The sequence below is a fragment of the Platalea leucorodia genome, assembly GCF_965183815.1.
Source record: "Platalea leucorodia genome assembly, chromosome: 1".
In the NCBI taxonomy this organism is placed as follows: Eukaryota; Metazoa; Chordata; class Aves; order Pelecaniformes; family Threskiornithidae; genus Platalea; species Platalea leucorodia.
In genome coordinates, this window is record NC_138823.1 from 99,921,281 (window position 1) to 99,945,576 (window position 24,296).

Here is a 24,296-nt window from a genome sequence, read left to right on the forward strand (position 1 = left end):
TTTAGAATGTAACAAAATGCCAAATAAAGGTTGTGGCTGATGACTAAGGAATGCATTAGCTGAGGATATGGTTATGAATTTCATCAGATGTTTTGATGACTGAGGGTTGGTTTTTTTAATTATTATTTTTAGATTAAAAGGCAACTATCAAAAATAAAGGCCAGAACTGCAGAAGTTAATTAACACTAACAAAGCACAACAGCATCAGAAAACTATTCATTCCCTTTTCCCCAAAAACGAGAAATAACATAAAGGGACACCCTCCCATGGCATTGAAAACAGCTTGTGTAACTCCTGCTCTTCACCGACACGGATATCTTGAGCTCATGTCATTGATTTTCAATTCCCGTCAGCAATGCATTTTTCTGACTGACCTTCATACAGCAAATTTTCAGTCTGCTTGTTGTTAACTTACCGAGCTCCTCCCTCAGCTCCCAGTGAACACCCATCACGTGCCACAGAAGGATCGTAAAGGCACACAAGCAGCTCAAGCTCCAGCAGATCTCAAACTGATGACCAATTTCATATCAACATACAAAGTCAGGTACTGAGTGAACAAGCTTATATCCCTTCTACTGTCTCTTGTAAAAAGACACACAGCAACATCATTTCCAGGCAACAGCATGACTGTTTTAGTTAACTTGGTGTTGCGGGTCTCAAGTTAACTTGACACCGAGTCCTGTGGTGCACATCATTGCACAGCAGGGGCCTGTTCTTTGTAGGCTGCACTTACTGAAGATGTAAAATTCACTGTCTCCAGCCAACACTTTCACACTTCCTCAAAGAGCCTTCTCCACACTCTGCCGCTGGTAACAGACATCCTCACAAAACACAAGGAACCGAGCAATTGGAGATGTTATTCAGTTAAGCAACAGCATCTGCACAGCATTGCTGCAGCAGCTGGCATTTCGCTATAGTAGGCAGTAATTGTTTCCATTAATAGATTCAAACCATGCCCAAGGCAGGCCAAATAAGCAAAGACACTGTACTACTTTCCCACCATTAAGGACAGCCTGTCCATGCAAGAGACACCAGCAACACGGCCAGAGGCAGCTACTGCTACTCAGTCTGCACCCAACTGTAGAGGAGTGAAGGACTTCAAATCTGGTAATGTCTCAAACACAACAGCAACAAGCACGTTTGTCAATTTAAAGATTTAGCTCTGGTCTTATTACTAGAAGTACCACTGTGTTGACTCCCTCAACCACAGATGCCTGCCTGCGCATGCTGCGCTGCAGGCCTGAGACCAAGAAGGGGTTCGCTCTATACCTAAAACCTTGTACCAAGATTCGCACCCCAGCTCGATGCACAGACCTGCACAGCAGGGCAGCTGGTGTGCGCTGCTTCTCTCTGAGCTCAGGTTCTGCAGAACAGGGACTTCTTAAGCACTTCCTGAAGTATTCTGAATGTAGCCCGCACCTGCGTCACTGCAATGTTTACAAATATCATTTAACTTTAATTTTTTAAACTATTAAATTACAGTGAATCTAATTAGAAGTCTGAAATCTTACTACACGCACATTTAATAAACCTACCAGATGCACAACAGAGCAAAGATAATCTTGTTTTCAAAACAAGAAAGCTGTCTCTACTATTTAGACTAAGGCGGCAAAGGAGGTGAAAAATAAAGCTTTTACTTTAGTCCTGACCTCCCCAAAGAAGAGGACAAAAAAAAAATTCCATTTTAAAAGAGCTGCACATTTTTAAAATTCATAATTCATTTCAATAAACAACATATTCAAGGTGTATTGACTAGTAATCCATATATCAAAAAACACCTCTGTCTGCCGCAATAGGCAAGTGCATGCATACTTGTCTCTTCTAAACACAGGCGCTAAGCACGTCTAAAGGCCTACTAATCTTTTTAACCAATCTTTTCATGTTCCACAGTGTGGGCATTTCCAACATCATAAAACAGAAAAACTGGAAAAGTTCAAAGCTGAACCTCATTTTATTGTGTTCTCCTCAGAAATATTTGAACGTAATACTCAGTAGTCCAAAAGAAGAGAACGGCTACAAAGCAATGATTGCCTAAACATGGTAATACCAAGCACAGTTTTCCTTCTCTTCGAACACTTTATCTATTTTTGTTCTGAAATACTGCCAGCTAAGTACTACTAGCTGCTTATCCACAATCCCAACAGCCTCCAACGGTAGTTTCCTCTAGCAATGCCATTTAAAGACCAAAGCACAAGGTCCTAACAGCTGTCTGGATCTTATAAACACGGTAAAATAATGGATGTTGCATTTACTCACAGTTCAGGCTACCTTAGGAAGAACCAAGAGCCATCCCACAAACTCGTAATCCACAATACTGTGTCTCATTTTGTTTCGAATTACATGGAATTTAAGAACAGCGATTTCAAGGAACTGCATCTAGTGGCCCATCTGAGGCATGAATGAATTAAAGCAATGCAAAAAACAGCTCCGAAATGCCACTTTCCAACCACACACTTCATAATTCAAATACAGCTCTTCTGTAAAGGTTCAAAGCTAACAGTTCACATCCTGAACATTGATGTCAAACAGGAAAGTTAACAGAAGAGGTCAAAGTCAGATTACTTTTACAATTTCCTGCAGACAAGAAGTTGCTGCCTGCTATTATTTTATGATCTACCTCAGACAGGTGCTTATTTCAAGTATACACATCAAAGACATGATATCGTTGATCATTCCTTCAGATATGGAAATAATTAGCAGCTGTCCTATTTCAGCTTCCACAAGTTTCAGTTTAAAAAAGCGACCGTTACCAGAAACGCGCATCCTCTCCCTACAACAGCGCTCTTCTCTCATGTTGTTCAAAGCAACGTCTCAAAACAGATGAAGTGCCACAACCACCACATGTAGGACTATGTACTAAAGACCATCCAAAATCCTGTTTCCTCCAAGGCAGGGGGAGCAATAGCTGTTTTCTGGAAACAGGAGTCTTACGACAAGCTGCCTAAGGATGAAATCTGTGCTTCAGATATTCATCTTTGAAAGTATCACGACCTAAAAAAACTAGATAGACACACATACACACATCTGTTCCTAGCTATTTGTTTTATTAAAGACCTTAAACCTACTCAAAAAAGCCCCCATATATTCTGGAATCTTTAGTAATTTAGAGCAATAAGAAGAGTTTTACCTATGTAGAATTGGGCCTTGGTGCTACTTGTCTGTTACCAAAATGAGGATGGAAGAAGACAGAGTAAGCAAGTCATAAAATGTTTTTTTAAAAAAAAGAGTTAAGCCAGGCAAGAAAAATACTTTTGGAGAGAAGTGGTAATTTTAAGTTCAGCTGCACACACTGATGATTTCTTTCTTATTTTCTGCCCCAAGATTTTTAATAAAGCAAAGTTTGCACAAAGCTACTGTGGTCTAATGGAATAAATTGCCCAACAGATGAATTTTTGTTGCAGTCAAAACTACAGTTGAAATAGTATTTCACTTCTACTATCTCCATAGTTCCTTGTTTATTTCTGTCGAGACAAATATTTTGCTTACTAAAGGAAAAATCTTGTCATGAAGAACTGTTGTCAGGGAACCAAAATAAAACTTTTCTTTTCAGACCATATGCATTAAAAAGCATAGCTGAAAGGAAAGGTTGGAGGAAAGCATATTTTAACAATCAGAAGCAGAGGAGGAACCTGGCAAAACCTAATCTGTCCTACTAAAAAATAACATCCCTAACAAAGTCAAATCTTTCATAAACCTAGAGAGAGGTGTGAAATTTCCATTGTAAAAAATTACTCAAATATTTTGAAGGATTGCGTGTAACTCCATACTCTAATTATCTCGTAGTTACATTTTAATACTGTACCTTAATGCCAACAACCAAATACAAACATTTATAGCAAGACAGCAGGATGTATACAATCGGCTTTGAAATGTAATACCCATTTCTAAAAGACTGTAAGTTAGAACAATTTTTTCAGGAAGAGTGTACTTTGAGAAAGGAAATTCAGATTCCCAGGTGAAGACAGAAAAAAATCAGAGGGTTCCCAGAAAGACAAGATGTCCTTCTGGGGAAGAAAGGGAAATCTATATTGGTTTTGGGGAGGAAATGGATGAGAGAGGTAGCTGAAACGACACACAAGCACACTTAGGCAGCTATAAAGGAAACCACTGCTACTAATAACAGTGAAACAAGGGTTAAAGGTATGAAGTCCAACTACCAACTTACAAAAACTTTGCCAGCACTGGAGATTATACCTGATACCAGCTAATGAAAACCATTCCTTTCTGAACTCTGTCTCCTATTATTTCAGTCGATAAAGATTTTCCTGTGCCCTTCAGGCTCAGACTGTTCAGTTTTACTACGTTCTGGTTTTCCTCTTTTGTTAGTTTAGAACGCTAAAAGTCCTGTGTCTGTGGGGAATGGCAGGTCTGCTGCTTATAAAAAGACAGAACACTTGTATTTAATAACAATTACTGTTTTGTAGCTGTGTTTGTTAAGGTGCAGATGCTGTGTTGCCTAGCAGTTAGAAGATGGAGTCAGAACCTTGTTCTAATTTATGGTTATCACTTATTGCTTTACCTCCAATACAACAGTGGCAGTTGGACAAATGACAGCACTGCCAGAGATTTTAGGCTTTTTTCACCACTTGTAAAACTATCATTACTTGCCCATCTAAAATGTTCGAGAAATATCCTTAATAAAACCTAGAGATCGATTAACAGCATGCATCTGAACTTAGATTTAATTCAAAAACTCCGTACAGAATAGGCAAAGCTAGTAAAATTTGACCTTCCTAGCCATGGATATTCTTCTGAGAGCAAATTTTATAATATTATAATTATTAGAGAGTTATCTGATTTTACTTTAGAAAATTCCATCAATACCTTTAAAATTATAACTAAGAGAACAAAGCAAATAAAAAGCATGGTCCTGAATTCCACCCCCACACCCTATAGTCTCATGGCCTCAGCTCAATTAAGAAAAGCAGCCCTAGAAACCAAATTTGCTTTAGAAGGCTACTTATTCTTATTCCGAAGTGCAGTACAAACTTGTACTTCCATTCAGCTAGAAAAGGGAAATTTCCATATAAAAAGATAACATGTAAAAAGGGAAAGGTAAGACTAAACAGAATATTAAAATAATGCAATATAGTAGAGAAAGACCAACTAATCACCCTAACAAGTGAAATCATTTTTGCAATGACATGTTTGCTCTGAAAGAAAAATCCAGTTGAGCTATATAAAAACACGCCACACAAAGACAACCAAAAATCCATTTGACATCTCTAACCCTGCCAAGGCATCAATCCAAGTACAAGCAGCAACTACTCAGCAATTCAGAGCCAGTTTACATAGACATTTTATAGTGCGTACACACAGAAGAACAGAATTTGTTCTTCATCATGAGAAATTAAACTATTTGTCTTGAGTGAAAAATAGAAATCAACAGTTTAGCACTGAAGAAAATGTAAGGACCTTCGCAAGGCACTAGAAAGTCTGTTAGGCATCTCAACAGCTTACATGCAACATCTGCCATTTAGAAGGCACCCAAACTATATGCTTGCACTAGCGTTGAGTTACTTCTGATCAGTATTTCTCACTGATATTTCCAATCCACTCACATCAGGCAATTGCTTCAAACATGTAAGTCACACATGGAACAGCCGGCCAAATTCCAGCCTCACAGTGGGCTGCAAGCAGGACAGCTATCACCTGCCAACACAGCTGTCGACGGTGAGGTCGCACACGAGCGTCACAGCTCACCCATAAGGCTCTATGCCCACAACCAGAAGCCAGTTCCAACCAAGTAAGACAATTTATACATGTTACAGGTATTAAAGCCAGATAAACACAAGCCACGCAAGCTCTCAAAAGACAAGAGAGTCACTGCACAGTCTCACTGAATACCTGCAGGCCAACGTGCACAAGAAGCAAACTTCACACGTTACAAGCTCTTCATTAAACCATCTGGCCCTTAGGCTCTTTAGCCTCTTGAAATAATGATTTCTAAATCTTAATTCTGTTCTTGCTTTGTAAACTGTATTTGTATTTCATGTCTTATACCTGTCATACCCACTCACTTTAAAGAGTTAACATTATTCTTATTATAGCAGTGTTGTTACAGAGGCCATACATACACTTCAATAAACAGGAGGAAAAAAATGCCCATACTTTCTAAAATGGAATAGTCTCAAGAAAAACAAGATTTCCATTTTACAGATGGGATGCTAAGACCCACAGAGGCAGCATGACTTGTAGAAGATCACACAAAAATCTGTGAAAGGGGCAGGAAACAAGCACAGATCTTTCAAGACCAGCACATTAGCCACAACAATGGTTCTGAAGACAATGTAGGTTGGATTTAAATTAAACTGGTGTGATTACGGCTATACTCCAGTATGTGGATTAACACGAGAAGCACCTTCACATCTTGGACATGTAAAAATAGAAAAGGTCTCAACCTTTTCTGCTGGAGAACTATAAAAGCGTGACATACCAGCTTTGAAAAACCCCCATGTTCTCACACTACAGTTTCTTCATAACTACTATGAACTCGATCAAAAATATTCTTAATAAAACCTTGAGTAGTAGGAATGCGTTCAGATAAAAAAATCTATAACTGTGCAAATGATTTCACACTCCTCAGCATTAAATACATTTAACAGACCAACTCAAGTTGAGCAGTCAACAGGTAACTGAAGAGATAAGCATACAACATAACTATTCCCTTTGCACCTCCCTGTCTTTCCCCACAGTCCCTCAAAGGAAAGAAATCTTTTCCTGTTCTGATCTATTTTTACAGTCTAGTGCATTGGTATTTTGAATTATTTCCAAGGGTATTCTTTACTGGGGCATCACAACTAAATGCCAGATTTCAAATTATTTTAGCATATTCTCATAGGCTACTTCACAGAACAACACTGAATTAATAACGGATCTAGAAATTACAGCCTTTTCCAATGCAAATACGTTAAAACCTAGTAAACAAAATTAAAAAAAAAAAAAGTACCATCACTAGCCTAAAATTCAGATTCTGCGTCTTATTCCCCCACAGGTTACATCAAGTGCTTAGCAGCCTGCACTCAAGGGAAATTTCTGAAAGCAGCATCCACAGCCAGTTTAAGTCCTTACCTAATCGACAGCTTATTTTTTTGAGCAGTTAATCAAGAATCAGCTTTTAAGCCTGGGAGGCCAGTCGGAATCTCCTCTCTCCACATCCCGACCTGGGTACCTCCGACTCCACTCAGGAAGCCAGGAGAGGAAGGTCTGGCCCTTACTTCCCAGGGACACAAACCCAAGGCGACAATCCCTGGCCGGAGCTGGCCCTCGCCCGCTTGCCCCCTGCCCGCTCCCCGCCGCCGCAGCCCCGAAAGGCACCGAGCGAGACCCTCCGGACCCCGCCGCTCCCCTCGCAACGCCAGGCGAAGCGCCTGCGAGGCTGAGGCAGGGGAACCGGGGCCGGGTCTTTATTCGGGGCACGGCGCCTTGGGTTTTTACCTTTCTCCCTGCTTGGTGTTGGAAGGCGGAGGGTGAAGCACAGTCTGGTTCCCTTCCATCTCCACGATGCACTTGGTATTCAGGTCCAGCTCTGCAAGGCGACACGGCGGGGGGCTGTACCCAGGGCGGGAGCACCCCCCCTTCCCCCGGCACGCCGGGGCAGCTCGCCCCCCGCCGGCTCCCCCTCGGCGGGGGCAGGCTCCCAGCCCTGCCTGAGCGAGGGGCGGCGGGGGGTGCGTGTGAGGGGCTCACCCTCCCGCCGGCCCGGGGGAGCAGCCGGGGGCGCGGGGGGGCGCCGCGCCCGCCTCAGGCGCGCCCCGGTGCCGCCCCCTCCCCACACCCCCACACCCCCCCGGCCGCCTCCGCGCCCCGAGACCCCACCGCCCCCTTCCCCAGCGCCGCCCTCCGGTTACCTCTCCTGTTCATCGGCCGGACCCTGACGGCAACTTTCACCTTGGTGTCCGACATCTTTCCCCCCCCTCCCGGGAGCGGCCGGCGGCCCCGCTCAGCGGCAGCGGCGGCTCGCGGCCTCGCAGCGCCGCGCAGAGCGACACGGCGGAGCGCCAACGTCCATGCCGGGCCGGGGCGAGGGCGGGGGGCCGGGGCAGGCGGGGAAGGCGAGAGGCGGCGAGGGAGGGAGGGAGGGAGGGAGGGAGAGGAGGAGGGTCCGGCGCCGGGGAGGGCGGTGGTGGCGCAGCCCCAGTCGCCTCCCTCCTCAGCCGCGGTCCGCACCGGCTCTGGCGCGGGCTGCCGACGGCCTCGTTTGCATAACCGCTGCTGCCGCCGCCGCTGCTGCCGCCGCCGCGCCTGCCGCCGCCTCCCCGCCAATCCCAACCGCCATCTTCCGCCTCCTCCCGCCGCGCCGCCGGGATTGCGGCGCCCAGGCAAGCGGCGAAGGGGGCAGGGAAAGGCCGGGGCGCCGGAAAGGAACGGAAACACCCGAGCGCCTTCGGAAGGGGGCGGGGCGGGGGGCGGACGACTCCCCACCCTCCTCGGGCGGCCGCTTCCGCCGAGCGAGCATGCGCGCGGAGCCGCGCCGCGCAGTGGCGGTGAGGGCGGGAAGGTGGCGCTGCCGCCCTCCCCGCGCATGCGTGCAGCGGGGCGGGGAAGCCGTGCCCGGCGCTGCGCCCCGGCGCTGCCTGCCCGGGCCTGGCGGTGGGGGCTGCGGGGGGGCGAGGGGCTGGCCTGGGGCCCGCCGAGGCGGCAGCGGGGCTGCTGAGGGGTTGTCCCCGTCCCTGTGCCCTCAGGGCCTTCCCGGCAGCCTCCGCCATGCTTTGTGCAGGTGTATGCTGCCACCACGACCCCGCTGGCTTGTCCGGCTGGACACCAAGTTTCCTTGTGGCGAGGAAAGGCCACAAAGAAAAGCCCGCAAACTGCCTCGAGCGGAGCGTCCTGGCGCTCGGGGATTTTTTTTTTTTTTTTGACGAAAGATGCGCGACGCTCGATTAGAAAATAACGACCTGCCTGGCGCGGCCGTGGCGCTGGCGCGGGTGACCTGGGTGCTGCGCCTCGAGGTGACGGAGCACCGAGCCCTGCCCCAGCCCCAGCCCGCGCTTCCCCTCCTGGGAAGAGGGCTGCCCGCACGGCGCTGAGGCCGCTCCTGCCGTACCGCTTTCCCAGGCGGTGACGGGCCGCCGTCGACACGTGCCTGCCCAGACGCCACGGGACAGAGTTGTTTCCATCTACTAGCAGCGCGTTCAACGTCGGGGCAAAGCGTTACAAACAGCAGCGCATTACCCCAGCAACCACGAGCTCCAAGGGTCACTTAGGCTCCGAGCGAGATTTGGCTTTCCAAGCCAAGAAAGATTTTTAGTTAACACTGCAGTAGGCTTATGATCTCAGGATAGCCGCCTTTTTGAAGTGTCCTGTTAAAACTTTTTCTCCCCAGAAGTGTTTCCTTAGCTTCAGTAAAATATCTTCCACAGAATCAATCTTTATCATCGATGCAGCTAACCGGCAGGGATCCCAGTGCACAACAGCGATGCCTGTAACATTTTCTTTACAGAAAAGACAGGCTCAAACCCAAGTGGGATTATTCTGTCTACTCTGGGGCTAAACCACTGTAGGGAGAATGGGCTAAACAACAAATGATGAATAGATAGCTGCGCTAAGAAAGAGCAGACCTTTCAAACAGAGGTGAGAACAACGGATGGGGCTTAGAAGATCGACATCCCCCCAGCTGCCAGCACACCAGCCAGAAGGGCCCTGCGAAGCGACTGAGAGGAATGTCTCTGGGGGAGGCTCAGCTGCCCCAAACGGCCACGGCTTGCAGGAATGCTGAAAGGAAATGAGAGACGCATTTAGTGCGGCAAAAGAGAAATGTTACCAAATAGAGCCGGGCATCTGGAGAACGTCACTAGCAGAAGCTGGCGCACGTGGATTTCTTGGCTGTGGAAGCAGGCGTAAGGAATGAAGTTCGTTATGAAATGCATTGTAAGCATGTGGCTCAACGAGTAAAGAAAGGGAACGATGTTGAAATGAGACGTCCTACTTATGACTGTAGACTGTAAGGACCCAGATCAAAGTAAGCGCTGGCTCAAGATAAGGCGTGAAGTCTGAAATGGCTGTGCAGAAACAGAGTTGTTCAGTGAAACTTGGACGCTATTGGGAAAGAGAAGACAGCCAACAGATGGAAGGGAAAATACTCCCTTCCGTCTCCATTTTCCACCTCTTAGTGGAAAAACTACATCATTGCAAGATTAAATAAAAACAATTCTATTAGCTGAAGAGAAACTAAAGGGAGCCTTTATGAGATTGACTATGATTTTGGCTGTGGGAAGAGTCTTGGGAAGAAATTTTCACTAATGTCTCCAATAGGCTTGTGAATTATGTTCTACCATTTGCAGGTACAGAAAGCCATCCATGCAAAAGCATTTGAAAAGGGAGATGTGACCTAGTTTGTTCTAATATAGACTGTAGCTATTCTCTTCTTGTGAAGTCCTGATTTTTTCCTGGTGTTAGGTAATTGGGAAGAGGATTTTTGCTCTTTCATTCACATCAACGTGCCCTGAAAAACAACTGCCAAGAATGAGGTGCTGGTTCCACCAAGTTTTTCTGTCCTCTTGAGGAAGGGCTTTTGGCAACATCTGTACCATGACCTGACAACATCTATTAGGCTGCATGCATGTAGCAGAATATATTTCTGGTCTCCCCTAAACCGTTGGCATTACGGCAGAATAGGAGGAGAGTTACGTTACAGAGGCCCCATGAGATCGTGAGGTAGCCCAAAGAGCAACCTGTGAAGGACTGCAGGAAGTGAGTGCAATTCAGGCCAAGGAGACGTTTCTCTTCTGGCATTGCGTTTCCCCGTCGAACACAGCTACCATATGGAACCTTTTACATCTCTGTCTTTGCTACCGGTAGCAACTGTGGATGAATGTCTCTCACCTGTCAGCGTTTGTTAGCTTGATCAGTTTACATGCCCCGTGGGAGCTGGCGAGGGATACTGATGGGTCGTTCACCCATCAGAATTAGCTGCCAGCTATCCCAGACATGCTGATGGATGGATGGGAGATACCGGATGAGAAATGACAGCTTACTGCTTCAGCAATGCAAAAAGATGAGAGCCGGAGAAAGTTGAGGGTGACGGTGGGTGAGGGGAACAGGGATGGGAACACAGGGACAAAGTCATCTGAAGCCATCCTTCCCTGATTTCCTTGTCCTGTCCCTGCTTTCCTCCACCCCCTGTTTTGTTCTGGTTCTGCACCACTGCAGTCAACAGGAATTTTGCAGCTTCACTAGGGCCAGGATTGAATCTTTGTCTGTCTCTTGCTTTCCATCTGTTTCATTTTTGTTTCTTCCCTTTCAGCATTTCCATACATTTGTCCATCAAGCCACAGTTCAGCAATGACTATAAAGAAAATATCACTCCTTACTTTTGTCTAGTGGGAAGTTCCAACTGCTCCTCATCTTCCCAAGGCATAACACAGATAATGTGATTTGACATGAAGGCATGCCCATGTCTTCCCATATGTTCTGAGCGGGAGGACCGATTGCTCTACTTCATGGAAATGGGGGAGCGACGCTGTGCGCCCAGAGTTGATGCCTGAAGCCCCACCGGTGGGGCAGAGTGTTCCACTGACCTCCTTTCTTCGGCGAAGGGCAGAGAGAAATGTCATGGTGCCTGCCAAGAATATCCATCTTGTCAGCAGCGTGCTCAGCGCATATCTTGCTGGGCATGACTGGTGCACGCTGTCACCTGCGTGTCTGACTTCATCTCGTGTCACAGGAGCCAGAGAAGAGGAGGGGCTGGCAGCAGTGAGAGCATGGGAAGCAAAGCAGTGTTTTTCTTTCAGTGTTGAAAGTGTCAAAAGAAAGACGGAGTGCTTGATTTTACAGCACCCGAAGTCCAAAAGATTGCTTACAATGAAGATTTTTACTACCAAATTTAACCCAAGGCATGTATTTTGTAAGATTGACTGAAATTAAAGTTTTCTTTGGGTTCCCAAATTTTTACTCAGCATTTTTTTAAATTAAAATTAACAGAGAAAACAAAATTTTATTTTCAACCCAAACACATTGCATCATCATCCAGTCTGAGAGAAAGAGGTAAAATGAACAAATACTGTATAATGAAACCAACAGATATTTTTAAGGTTAATAATCTAATATATTACACTTAGGTTAGGAAAAAGCATAGGAAGAAATCATAGCTCTGACAAAATAATTGATAAGTATTCCACTTATGTTGGTGAAAAAGAAGAATGGATAATAATTTGGTTTTTTTTAAATAGCATTTAGCATGTAGGACAGAGGCCTGGACATTCTAGAAGGGAGAAATATTTCATATTGAAGGGGTGGGATAAAATATGACTTTATATTTGTGACAGGACACAAATGAGTGTCCTGTTATGCACACAAACCTGTATTTTTCATTGAATAAAATGCATTTGGAGAGCACCTAGGGAAGCAAGTGCCTGCCCATAATTGTATGCTGGGAACCAAATTTCTGTCTCACGCACATCTTTGCGAGTAACCCCACTGGACAGGTACGTTGAATTTACAACAGAGTACATGAGAGCAGGATTTTACCCGGTGCCCTCGGCCAGGTTTTCAGGCTGCCTTTCCATTTCCTTTTTGCTCCAAATTCAAGCTGGACGTTAGTCAGGCTGGACGTTTGCCACCTCTGTCTTATCAGAGATCTGTTTTGACTGTCTCTAAAGCTGTGCTGGAGGCATGAAAATCGTCCTCTACATCCAGCATATTTATGGCAATACTCTGGGCCCAGGAAGGGGGCTGTGGTGACAGATGCTCTTCTGACACTCAGAAAGAAAAGAAGTCGTTTTAATTGCCAAAGCTAGGAATAAATGCAGAATATATGCACCTAAACATTATCCTGCCTGAGAGACGCTGCTCAAAGCTACGTGAGGTGGCTGACAGCTATGTGTTTAGATTCCTGCGTAGTCTATTGCTTTTAACAGGCACTGCAGTTTAAGCCTACCTCAGCTCTGAACAGAGTTGGCTTACAGGCTCTTCCAGTGGTGAACAGACTAAATCTGTTCTTACAGGCTAATTTCCGTATGCTTTGCATGACCTGTTTGGCTTTACCTGGACGGGGTCGTAACCTCTGCTGGGACCCTACCTCTGCCTCAACGCCCACCCTGGGTGCCCGAGAGGGATCAGAGGTGAACAATTACAGCGAGTGTCCCCGAGGCCGGCGCAGTCATGTCTCCATCAAGCTGAAACGTTCCTTGCTGCGAGGGGAAAAATATCAAATGCGATTTCACTGATCAGATCCAACGTTTTCTCCCTGCCTCTGATACAATATTGCAATAGTCCTTTAGAAACCTCAGCCCAATATTCAGCACAGTGGATGAGACTAACCCGACTGTGAGAGGAGCTGCTCAGTTTTAACTACATTTAACTACATGACCGTTCTGCAGAGGCTAATCCCTTCGCTCCACTCAGGGAAAAACAGGGAGCAGGGAGCTCTGTTCCCCATCTCCTCTCACTTAGCAGGAAGAAATAGTTTCAGATTACTGTGGGAACTTTAATGGTCATTGCTACCTACAGACAAAAAGTCATTATTAATAGAAATAAATGAGCTTAGAAGCAGACTAATGCAGCTATAGCCAGGAAACTGATGGGATGCAAAGAAGGGGAAAAAAGTAGCAAGAATAATTCTTCATATTGCTCAGATACATTTCCCTACACTCTGGAAGTCTGACTGAAGTTTTTAATGAAACCAAAGTGAACCTTTCTGTCGTCTCAGGAGGGATTTGGTTTCTGGCAGGGAATTTAACGTCCCTGCAATCCTAACCTCAGATACGGGCAATAGTTCTGTCCTCCTCCGACCGCTAGTCGTGTGCTGTGTAGCTCACATTCTTTAGCTGTCAGGGAAAGAAATGATACACTGATGGGTTTATTTACATTTTTGTTGCTATTGATGTTAATTACCTGTATGCCATCCCTTTTTCACCTCAGGAAACACTCCACCCCTGACTCAAAAACCTTCCTAAATTTATTTATACTGGGGAGAGCTGGGCTGTGGGTATTTAGCCTGGATTCACAACCAAGTGATATCATGACGAAAGCATACGTAGTTGGGGCTGTTACCACTCGAGTTACTTCCATCAGAGAAAGAGAAGGTACGGATGATATCACTGTAAAAAGGGTGGCTGACACTCCACCTGGAAAACTCAGTACAGCATTTAGGAAAGAGGAGTTCAAACTGGAACAGACCCACAAAAGGGTTACTGGGAGGGCTGGGGAGTGGTGAACATTACCAACCAAGAGCAGACTAGAAATGTTCAGTTTGTTTAGTCTAGCAAAATGAAGACCGAGAGGGGATATGGCTGTTTATGCTTCCTTTCAGGCCAGTTAAAAGCATGGTGCTACTCAAGTTCAAGGAAAACACTATCACAAGAACAGATGGGTGTAAACTGTCTTTCGTGCAGGCCTTTTATTCTGGGCTGCATTAGGAGGAGAGCTTCCAGCAGGTCGAGGGAGGTGATCCTTCCCCTCTACTTAGCACTGGTGAGGCAACACCTGGAGTAGTGTGTCCAGTTCTGGGCTCCCCAGTAGAAGAAAGACATGGACTTACTGGATTGAGACCAGTGCAGGGCCATGAAGATGATTAAGGGACTGGAGCGTCTCTCTGATGAGGAAAGGCTGAGAGAGCTGGGGCTGTTCAGCCTGGAGAAGAGAAGGCTCGAGGGCAGGATCTTACCTATGTGTATAAATGCCTGAAGGGAGGATGTAAAGAAGACAGAGCCAGGCTCTTTTCAGAGGTGCCCAGTGACGGGACCAGAGGCAACGGGCACAAACTGAAACACAGGAGCTTCTCTCTGAACATCAGGCAACCCTTTTTCACTGTACAAGTGACCAAGCACTGGCACAGGTTGCCCAGAGAGGGGGTAGAGCCTCCATCCTTGTAGATGCTCAAAAGCCGTCTGGACACGGTCCTGTGCAGCTGGGGGTAGGTGGCCCTGCCTGAGCAGAGGGCTTGGACCAGGTGACCTCCAGAGGTCCCTGCCAACCTCAGCCCTTCTGTGATTCTGTCCTGGAACACACTCGGGCTGGAAATGAGTTGACTTCTACCCCCAGAGGAATGAATGGCCTCTTACACAGAAGACCAGAGGACTAAGCCTAGCTACTTTTAAGAGTGAGCTTGATTGTATTAGATGCCATGATAGCAGGGAACCTGTCCTGCTGACCCTACCAGACACATGCCACTGTACAGTCTTTAAACATCATGGTGATTATAATAGTTTATGGTAGCGGAAAGGGAAGGAAAAGGAAAGAGTTTTGTACTGTTAAAAAAGTAAGATCACAGGGTCCTACAGGAACTGACATCACCTACCTGTGGTTAATATAACTATTAAGTTATGAAAAGGGATTGATGTTAAATTAGTAGAGATTTATAATGTTTCCCTTTTTTTCCCTTTTCTACTATCTATCAGTAGAAATCGGATGCTTCTCCTAAGAAATAACAGTCACAGCTGGTTTGTAACATTATTTACAATTTAAATCAGTCGGCAGGCCCCAGCAAACTGAAGGAAAGGACAACCCTCCCATTATTCCCCCTACCCAGAAAGCTCTCACCCCTCTTCATCTTTGTGATAAGGAATGTCTGGTATGCGAGCGTCACTTCAGCACATCCCTGCAGTTCTCTTGTGACTATGAATCCCAAATCAAGACTAAGGGCGCTTGTGAGCAGGGAGCCGGCTCACGAACGCTGTCCGGAGCATCGCTAATTATTATGTACTTGCTAAGTGCAGGTGTGTGTCTTACCACAGGTAGAAAAAGTGAGTCTGCAGTCTCCAAGTCCCTTCAGTTAGCGATCGGATACTACACGCAGTCTAACGTACAGCAATGCTCAGGCTCTGTTTTCAGAGGCGTGCTTTTTGCTCAGTAGGGATGAAGGGGGAAGCTGTAAATATAAACAGCCTGATTAGTGGCAGCAGCCTCTTGGGACAGAAGTGCAGCATTCCTATTAGCCCGTTTGCACGCAGTCACAGTCCCCTTATTGGTTTACTTTCTGCTTTCAGAGAGAAGCTGAACTTTGCTGGCTACCCTGCATAAGACTTGGAAGCTGGGCTCTGTCCCTGGGAGGAGGAGGAGGGTGGGGAGGGAGGAGTGCATCCACCAAGCTTGCTTACTAAGTAAGCTGAGCTAGCAACCATTCTGGCCAAGCCAAAACTTCTCCTTACGCAATTACTTTTTAGCGATGCCGGCAAATACGCGCTCTAGCCAAACGTCTTTTTAAAGCGTGGAGAAGAAAAGAAGCTATTGCTTGAAATAGATTAGAAAGGAGAACAGTAAACATCAGGAGGTCAGCGTGTAAGGAAGCTGAGTGAGGCAAAGCCTTGAGAGAGGCGGTGGAATTGCATTTGTTAAAACATACGGAAGTCAGCTCAGCCCAGATCTTGGACCCGTTCTGCTGTCTACTGAAGTCAACAGGAAGATTCAGATTAAGTTCAACAGGTTTCATCAGTTCCTGTGTAAGGTGGAAACAAGTGCTGAAGGTGCTCATTAAGGTGCATAACAAGACTCGGGATCTTTTATTTAGAAAACAAAACAGCCCATCATTCCCCTTCCCAGTTCTTCCCAGCCTGAAGAAAACATACCAAATATAATCATCTCATAATCAGTAACAACAACAACAAAATTATCAGCAACAGATCATGCTCTCGTTGTTAGACTGAAGACTAAAATAGTGCAACCACTAGGCATCCTTTGTTGTCATGTCACTTCGAATTTCATCTTCTTTGATTCATGGCAAAAAGGCTTGCTCTTTACAGGTGAAAAAATCAGAGGAACAGACGGCCTATGCAGGCTTCCAAGCTTGTAGTTTGTCTACACCAGCATTTGACAGGGAAACTCAGACCAGTTCTAGGAGTCATCCACAAAATCCAGCACAGGAGGACCTCTGGATCACTGGGACCAGTCTGCTGTAATTGCAGAGAACCACAAAAACCCCCAGTGACTTGCAAGTTAGTGACTTCTGATTTAGTTTTTCCCACAGTCACTGTTACAAACGGAGCTGTATGGGGGGAGCCGGGGTTGAAGGGTTCCCAGAACTGTTAGTCCACACACAGTTTAACTTGTACAGTCCTTCACCCTTTTCTCTCCTGTAATAAAGCTTGCACGCCTGTCTCCCAAACGCATTCCCTGAATGACTTACGTCCTTTCCCACCATTCATATCGTGATCTGAGGTTTCCTCCCTTTAGTCTGACAGTAAAGATGAAAGGCTGTCTTTCTTAGAAAAGAAACAGGGCAAAACCAAAACATGGACAGAACCTCCGGGGGACTTAATCCATCTTCTGAAACGAAAGTGGAGTGAACACACATACACACCACACACTGTGACTAAACAATGGCTAATGAGAAGTATAGTTCTGGAAGACACTTCAAGGGACTAAACAACCCACTGGGAAGAATGGGCGAGGGCTCCGCAAAAGGCACAAATTGGAACAACATGGTTGAATTTCAGAAATCAAAGATTTAGGCTTATTGTCAAGAAAAAAGACTTGAGATTCAAGTTCAACACAAGCGAGAGGGTGAAAGTCCATCGCTCGATAAAATGTTTGAAAATAATTCAGTTGCATGGCTCTTATTTCTCCAGTGAAAGAGATACAAGAAAGAGAAGATTTTCTTCTGCCTTCAAGGTACACTTTTTCTAAGTGGATGGTTTTGGTTTTTATCTCAGTAACACTGACACAGTGGAAAGATGAGAAGAATAATATCAGCTGCATTTCAACGATAACACCATCCAAATACTGAACAGCTTTAGGAACATCACAAAATAAATGATAAATAGACCCATAGCACTAATCCTGGGCCTGGGGCAACTTCAATTTCACTTTGCCATACTGGGGAAAAAAGGGTGCACTTTTCACCTTGTCTTTAAAAGCCGGCATTCCTCCATCTGAAATGAAACAAAATTGGCTAACTACCCTGCAACCTTAGAAATCCTTTCACATAGTCTTCCTGGGACCTAGAACCTACAGTGAGTCTCTACCACAATGAAAACATCATAACTTTCCTAAACTGTTGGCTAAGAGCAATAACCTCCTCTTCAGGATTCTGCAAGAGCAGTTCAGGTGTAAGGTCTCCACTGATGCCAGTCCGGAGTGAGCCTTGCCCCAGATCGCTGGTTACTGAGCACGTCCCCAAAGGCAGGCGGTGTACCGATCCCCTCAGTCTGATGGACTCATAGGAACCAGGCAAGGGTTCAGGATGTTGCAAAGAAATAAATAAGAAAAGCTAAACCATTACATTAAATCTGTTTCACAAAAGATTTCTGATGTCGAAAGAAAGTCATAATTAGTTACAATATATTCTAAACATGGGCAGGGCTTTTAGCACGTAAAAAAAAAAAACAAAGCAAAGCATTCCCAGAAGTTGTCATAATGACGTCTGCTGCAAAGACTTCTCCAGGGCAAATCTCTGCACCAGCCTGAATCTACCTGACTTCAAGCCCAGTCCTGCAGCATTTATTTATGTGGACAATTCCATTTGCAGTACTCATGACTGCACAGATACACTATTTATGACAGAGCAAGCCTCAACTCAAACAAGTCACTTTAAGGAATAATAAGAATAGAAAAAGACTAATACACGTATTTGGAATACTTCTGGCTCCCTAATGTCATGCTGTAAGTTGAGTGGAAGTTGGTGCAGAACTTACTGAAGAGGCCTATTTCCTGCCTAATTAAGGACAATGCCAAATAAGGGAGCCAGGCACATCCTTTTCATATGAAGATGATTATAAATTTTTAATACTTCATCTGTCTGACTCTTTTTGATAGATTTCTAATAAAGCATATCTTTAATGACATTATATTTCTTCTCACATGAGCTCCTTAGTCTGTGATAGTAAAAGACATAACTGTTCTTTGTTTCTTACTTTCAATATGAGTCAGTAGTTACTAAATACTGGTTAATACTGGCTAAACTCCATAGTCGATATTATTCAGGAAATCATGCTAGGTGAGCATTAATACTTTCATATGGGTTTCATCTTTTATCTATTTATATTTGGAACAAATAACAGCAAATGAGTTTCCTCCTGTGATTATGTAAGTGTGATAGTTCTTTCAAGATCATCTTCTTTGTATTAGAAGTTTTAAAAGCAAGCTTTGATAAAGGACATCTTTCTTTTTTATTTTTTACGTCTTCACAGTTTTCTCAAAATAAGTCCTTTCAGTTTCCCAGCTATAATTTTATCTCTCTAATCCTATATCCTGCTTAAAATTGTCTACCCTTTATTCATTACAAAGCATATAACTATATTTAGAGTATTTAAAATGGTTTACAGAATCTTCTGACTAGCAATATTTTCCTGATTTAAAAAGCAATATATTCCATGAAAGCAGAATTTGTTCTCACCTCAACTCACTGCCCATATAGTGCTCATCTGTGACCAAAGAACAAAAATTGCCTACATGAAGAGGGATCTTCAGAAAAATGCTAGATATGTATTTACTCAATTATAGGGAGCATACTTCCCTAAAATGCTTAGTTTTCTCCAAATCTTCATTTCTCACAGATTTTTGCTGCAAATACAGAGCTGAAAGTAACAGATAGCTCTCCTAAGGATTACCATCTGAAAAGTGCCTAATTGGGGCTGGGAAATCTGTTCAAATGTAGGTTAGTCCCCTGCCAGACGTCAATACTAATCAAGAGGCAACGGCCCTTATCGTCTGTCTTGGCCATTTTCCAGGCTGAAATGCTTCACCTCTTAAGAATGCATTCCCTTTACTGGAACGATGGGTGTGCTGTGTGCTCTGACTTGGTGGAGTTTGCCCTCTGCTTAAGCCACAGACATCTTTCATTAATTTTTTCTCCTTTTCAGAGTCCATCTCTTCTCCTCCTTTCTAACCTCAACATGAAATAAGTAACTTGATCACTGCAATGCAGCTTCACGGCATTACACCTCCGTACAGAGCATTTCAAAACGCTGAAACCACGCACCTTTGTGGAGCAGACTGTGGAAGCAATTATCTAGGAATACATGGTGGTTTAGAAAAGTATTAATTTTCGATGATTTGTAGGAAACACCAAAGGAATTAATAACAAGATCATCAGTAAAATGTCAAAACTTCTTCCAAAATCAGGAAGGCAACTCCCAGACAAGAGGATAATTAAAACAGACTCTCCCTGCTTTATTAAGGCACCAACCTTGTAATGGGAAGTCTGAGATCTAGTCTCAAGTCTGCCAAAGGCTTCCCTTGATTCTCAGCTCTCCTGTCTGCAGCTGCAGAGCCAGGGCATTTATATCGTGTTTGCCTCAAAGAGAGGTTGGAGCGGCAAGTTCAAAAATATCTGTAAATCTCTTGGAAAGCAGTGGTGAGAAAAAGGCATAAGTGCAATGCATCATCTGCTCACTGAGAACCTCTCCAGCTTTGAAGCTGTCCAGGAGAATCAGACAGGTTATACTAAGAAAGCACTCTAGGGAAAGCCTGTGTGTTTATCTAACAGTATCAAATATAAACATGTTATTATTAGCACACTTAGTTGAGATAATGAAGTTGAAAATGTAATGTGGAATGGAGGCATGGTCAATGCCCGCTTTGATGGAGAAACGCATAGCTGGTAAGTATGCCTTCCCCCTGGATGGATGGATGACCCACAGCAGTACATGGCAAAGGGAAAAATGCTGGGCGGGTCTTTGGTTTGATGTATTTCAAGTTTAAAGATTTACATGTTTTGTACATTTGGAATTTTTATATACAGGTAATGATAATAATTCCCCAATTAGCTTAAAGGGTTTGCTGAAGAGGAATCAAGCAGACAGTATGGGTTCTCAGCTCATCTCCAGTGAGGCTGAGCCAACCTTCTGCCCGGCGATGGTTGGGCATTGCATGGCGAGGCAGACTGATACCTTATTTCGGGTCTGCCTGGCCTGTTCCTCTTTACAGTCAGTGACTGCATACGTGACATGACGAATTTTGAGTTCTTTTGGCAATTTCGATCTCTGCACGTACTTATTTCAGATGGTAATCTCTGCTTTGTTTCCAGAGCCTCGTTTGTGCCTTCGTGCTGGCTCTGCAGCCTTCACATCAAGTTAAAGCAAGTAGGCAAGGTCAGGAGAAAGCCCCCCTGTTGCTGGGGGCTATACATTCCACCCGGAAAATCCTCTGTTCAGATGGAAGCACTTTCGAACACAGCTGGCCAAACGAAGAGAGCCTGCTGCATCAGATGAGCTGGCAACTCAAAGAGCAATGGCTGGGGCTGGACAGGGCTGATCAAGAAACTGCACAATAGACCTGACAAGAAGGTTACAAAAGGGAACCTCTTATGAGTCGTTTCCCACCAGACTTTTCTAGAGTAGGACAGTGGATTCTATATAGAGGCTTCTGGTGTACTCATAGGGGAACTGAGGGTAACGAGGGGAGAAAATCCTATTACGAGTAAATTTAAAACTGTCCACACAGGGGCTAGGCCTCAGGCGCTTGCTGCTTTCTGAATGATCTGTCACTTCTGCCGAGACGCCTGAATGAATTGTGAGGTTTAGAACTCGTTTTGCAAAATCTGTGTATTTTTGCTTTAGTTATATCATACTCTTGTGGAGGCAAGCTGTGACTCACAGGTGACTTGTAAACTATAAGGATGGGCCTCCGAGAAGAGTCAGAAAAAAAACTCAAACATTGAAGAGAAAGAAATGAAGGCAAGTTCCTCCTGTGCAGGGTGCGACAGCACCATAACCCATGGTGCCAGGGGAGAAAGCTGCTTTTCTACCTCTGTCAACCCTTCCAGAAAGGAAAGCTCTCCTGTATTCAAGGCCATCATTTTAATGGACCCTGCTCTATGAAATTCTCAGTGGTTTGGGGGCTGGACGTTACAGGAGGCACCCTCTTCACCTGAAATCAGTCCATGTTAAAAACATGCTATGGTGGCGTTACATCCACGCTTTGTGAAAATATAAACATCAAACTCATGTGCACAGCAATGTGGCTGGAGGGAACGGAGAGATGGTCAAACGGACAATGGCCAAAATTAATTAAAATTTACCTTTTTTTTTTTTCTGTATTTCTTTCTTCTTTTTATTCATCAATCTGAAAAATTGATTCTATTCCTTAACTAAAATTATGTTCCTCACAAGCAAACCAAAATATCTGTATGTTACAGGACACGATTTCAATACACATTTCTGAAACTTCCCTTCCTCCTTTATACCTAAACACTGTAAACATACCCTGGTATATTTATATGCAAGGATAGCAACCTGAGATCAGTGCTTAAAAATAAACCAAATAGGAATCGCAGTGTATGTGCGCACAACAGACACGCCCATCTATAGTAAAGGCTGAAGAGGTGACATTAGGGGAATACTGTTCATTTTATTTGTTTGGTTTTAATCCAAATTGTTAAAGCTTGAGGTACAGAGGGTTATGCAAATTTAGTTTAGGTTTGTTGTTTTTTTTTTTTAATAAATGCAACAGTAACTATCGCTGAAGCGACTAGACACAGTCGCCATGTTATATTCTAGATGAAATGGCCAGCGCTCTTTTCCAAAGGTAAGCACGCATCTAGCTAACCCCATTTTGAGCATATCCTGTCAGACCCCCAGAGCACCACCTACTGAGTCACAGGTGCCCCGACCCTTTGCCATCCCTCTCAGAACCCAAGTTTTTGTTCTGTTGAAATCTGTGACTGAATTGCAACAGATTCGCAGATGGACAGGAGCAGTACGTGTCCCCTGGGCCTTTGAAAGGCAGATGGCATTAAGGTACCATCCTGAAGGCAATGGATATCTACAGTAGCTATAGGGGAAATGTGCATATATGCATAAAGGAAGAGGCAAGAGTAAGTAAAAACGTCAAAGGCTTTTTAGCTTGCTATCAGCATATTGGTGGATCTCTGTCTCCCATTATCTCTTAAATTCCCTTGTGTGACAGAAGAAAGATTTCAGGTTTACTGCTGCATTTTCCCTTACACACTGAAGAACTCAGAATTTTTAATTAGTGGTTTTATATAGTCCTTTATGACTTCTCAATTTAGGCACCTGCATCAAATGAATTAAGACAGAAGGCAATGGTTTCTTTGATGCAGTGTTGCACAACGCTAAGCACCAAGCTTTACAGCAAAAGGAAAACAGCTGCATCATTCACAGAAAAAGTCTGGATTTCCTTGCAGCAGGTAAAGCACAGACTGCAGGAGATGGCATACAGCAAACTAGGTAGAATAAAGGCACAAAGTTTATTTTGCTTACAAACCCAAACATCAAGTGATTTCTAGTCATATATCAAAGGAGATAGGAGCAGAATGGGCAACAGTGGGAGTTTTTGTGGATTTTAAAACAGTATGAGTCAAATACTTAAAAATCCGCATTTCAGCCACTGGAAAGTTGCCTGCATGGCAGCAGGTGCTAGGAAATTTGCCCACCCGTGAGCTCAGTAGCAAAAACAAGCTCCTGGTGCACACGAAGGTTTGAGGAGATGAAAGCTCACAGCCCACGGTTCAGAGGAAGGGTCCAGGTCCCTCAAGTGCTATTGCGATAAACTATTAATTATGTCTGAATACAGCATGGCTGGTATTGCATGCATTTTGAAACACAGCAGTTCCCCAAAGGAAGTGTTAACTAATTGTTTTTATATCCCTCAAAGACAGACGTCTCCTTGGCACCTAGAAAGGAATATATAATCCTGGGGACTGCTCCTCAGAGTAAATTTCCTTCCTGACCCCTCAAGAGGGCTCCTGCTCAGGGCCGTACACCTCCTACTGCAGAACAGCCAAGGAGCGTTTCTGGTCCTACCAAAGGCACGTACTGTGTGGCCTGGCAGTAGAGAAGGCTGGAGAAGACCAAATGTGCAGGTCCATATATTTTTCAATAGCAAAAAATGACCCAACAACAACTGTAGCAGGATATCTCCAAACAAAAAAGAAACCATGTACAGGGCAACCATAATAGAGAAATTCGATTGTAACAGAGAAGCCCAGGATAAAAAGATATGAGGAGTTTTCACTAAATTATTCAATATAGGAGTAAGCAAATCACACTTTATTGGCAAGTCACTGTTCAATTAACCTTTACAAATAGCTGCATTTAATTATTTGTTTTGTTTATATAAATGTTAACATGAGATAGATTAATACACTGTCTGAATTAGAGGGCTAAAACCACTCCAGTTTAAAGTAAGTATTTGGTAAGTCATTGGTGCAGCAATACATGCAGTTATTAAATGCCCTAAAATCAGACCAAAAGCCAGATTAAAAATTTACTGATAGGAAAATCGCCTGTGAATTTCAAATTATGTTAGTTAACATTCATGATTTCAGTGACTACATAAAAGAAATGACCCCAAGAGTTTTATGCCATTTTAACCTACTTGTCTCTACCTCAGATAGCATTTACATTTATATCTAACTTCCTTCTAATGCTGAACTGCCTAAGTAATTATTTTAGTAGCAG

The 24,296-nt window shown here is 44.3% G+C and overlaps 1 protein-coding gene across 3 annotated transcripts in view; it reads right to left on the reverse strand.

Moving 5' to 3' along the window:
- KIF13A (kinesin family member 13A) overlaps positions 1–8,019 on the reverse strand; it is a 119,534-nt gene extending 111,515 nt beyond the window's left edge. For all 3 annotated transcript variants that reach the window (XM_082321168.1, XM_082321169.1, XM_082321167.1), the window contains exons 1-2: positions 7,851–8,019; positions 7,438–7,528 (exon numbers count right to left, since the gene is read on the reverse strand). In XM_082321168.1, the coding sequence (XP_082177294.1) occupies positions 7,438–7,528; positions 7,851–7,905 (146 nt within the window). In that variant the 5' untranslated portion in view covers positions 7,906–8,019. The remainder of the gene's footprint in view (positions 1–7,437; positions 7,529–7,850) is intronic.
- Between the last annotated feature and the right edge of the window lie 16,277 nt (positions 8,020–24,296).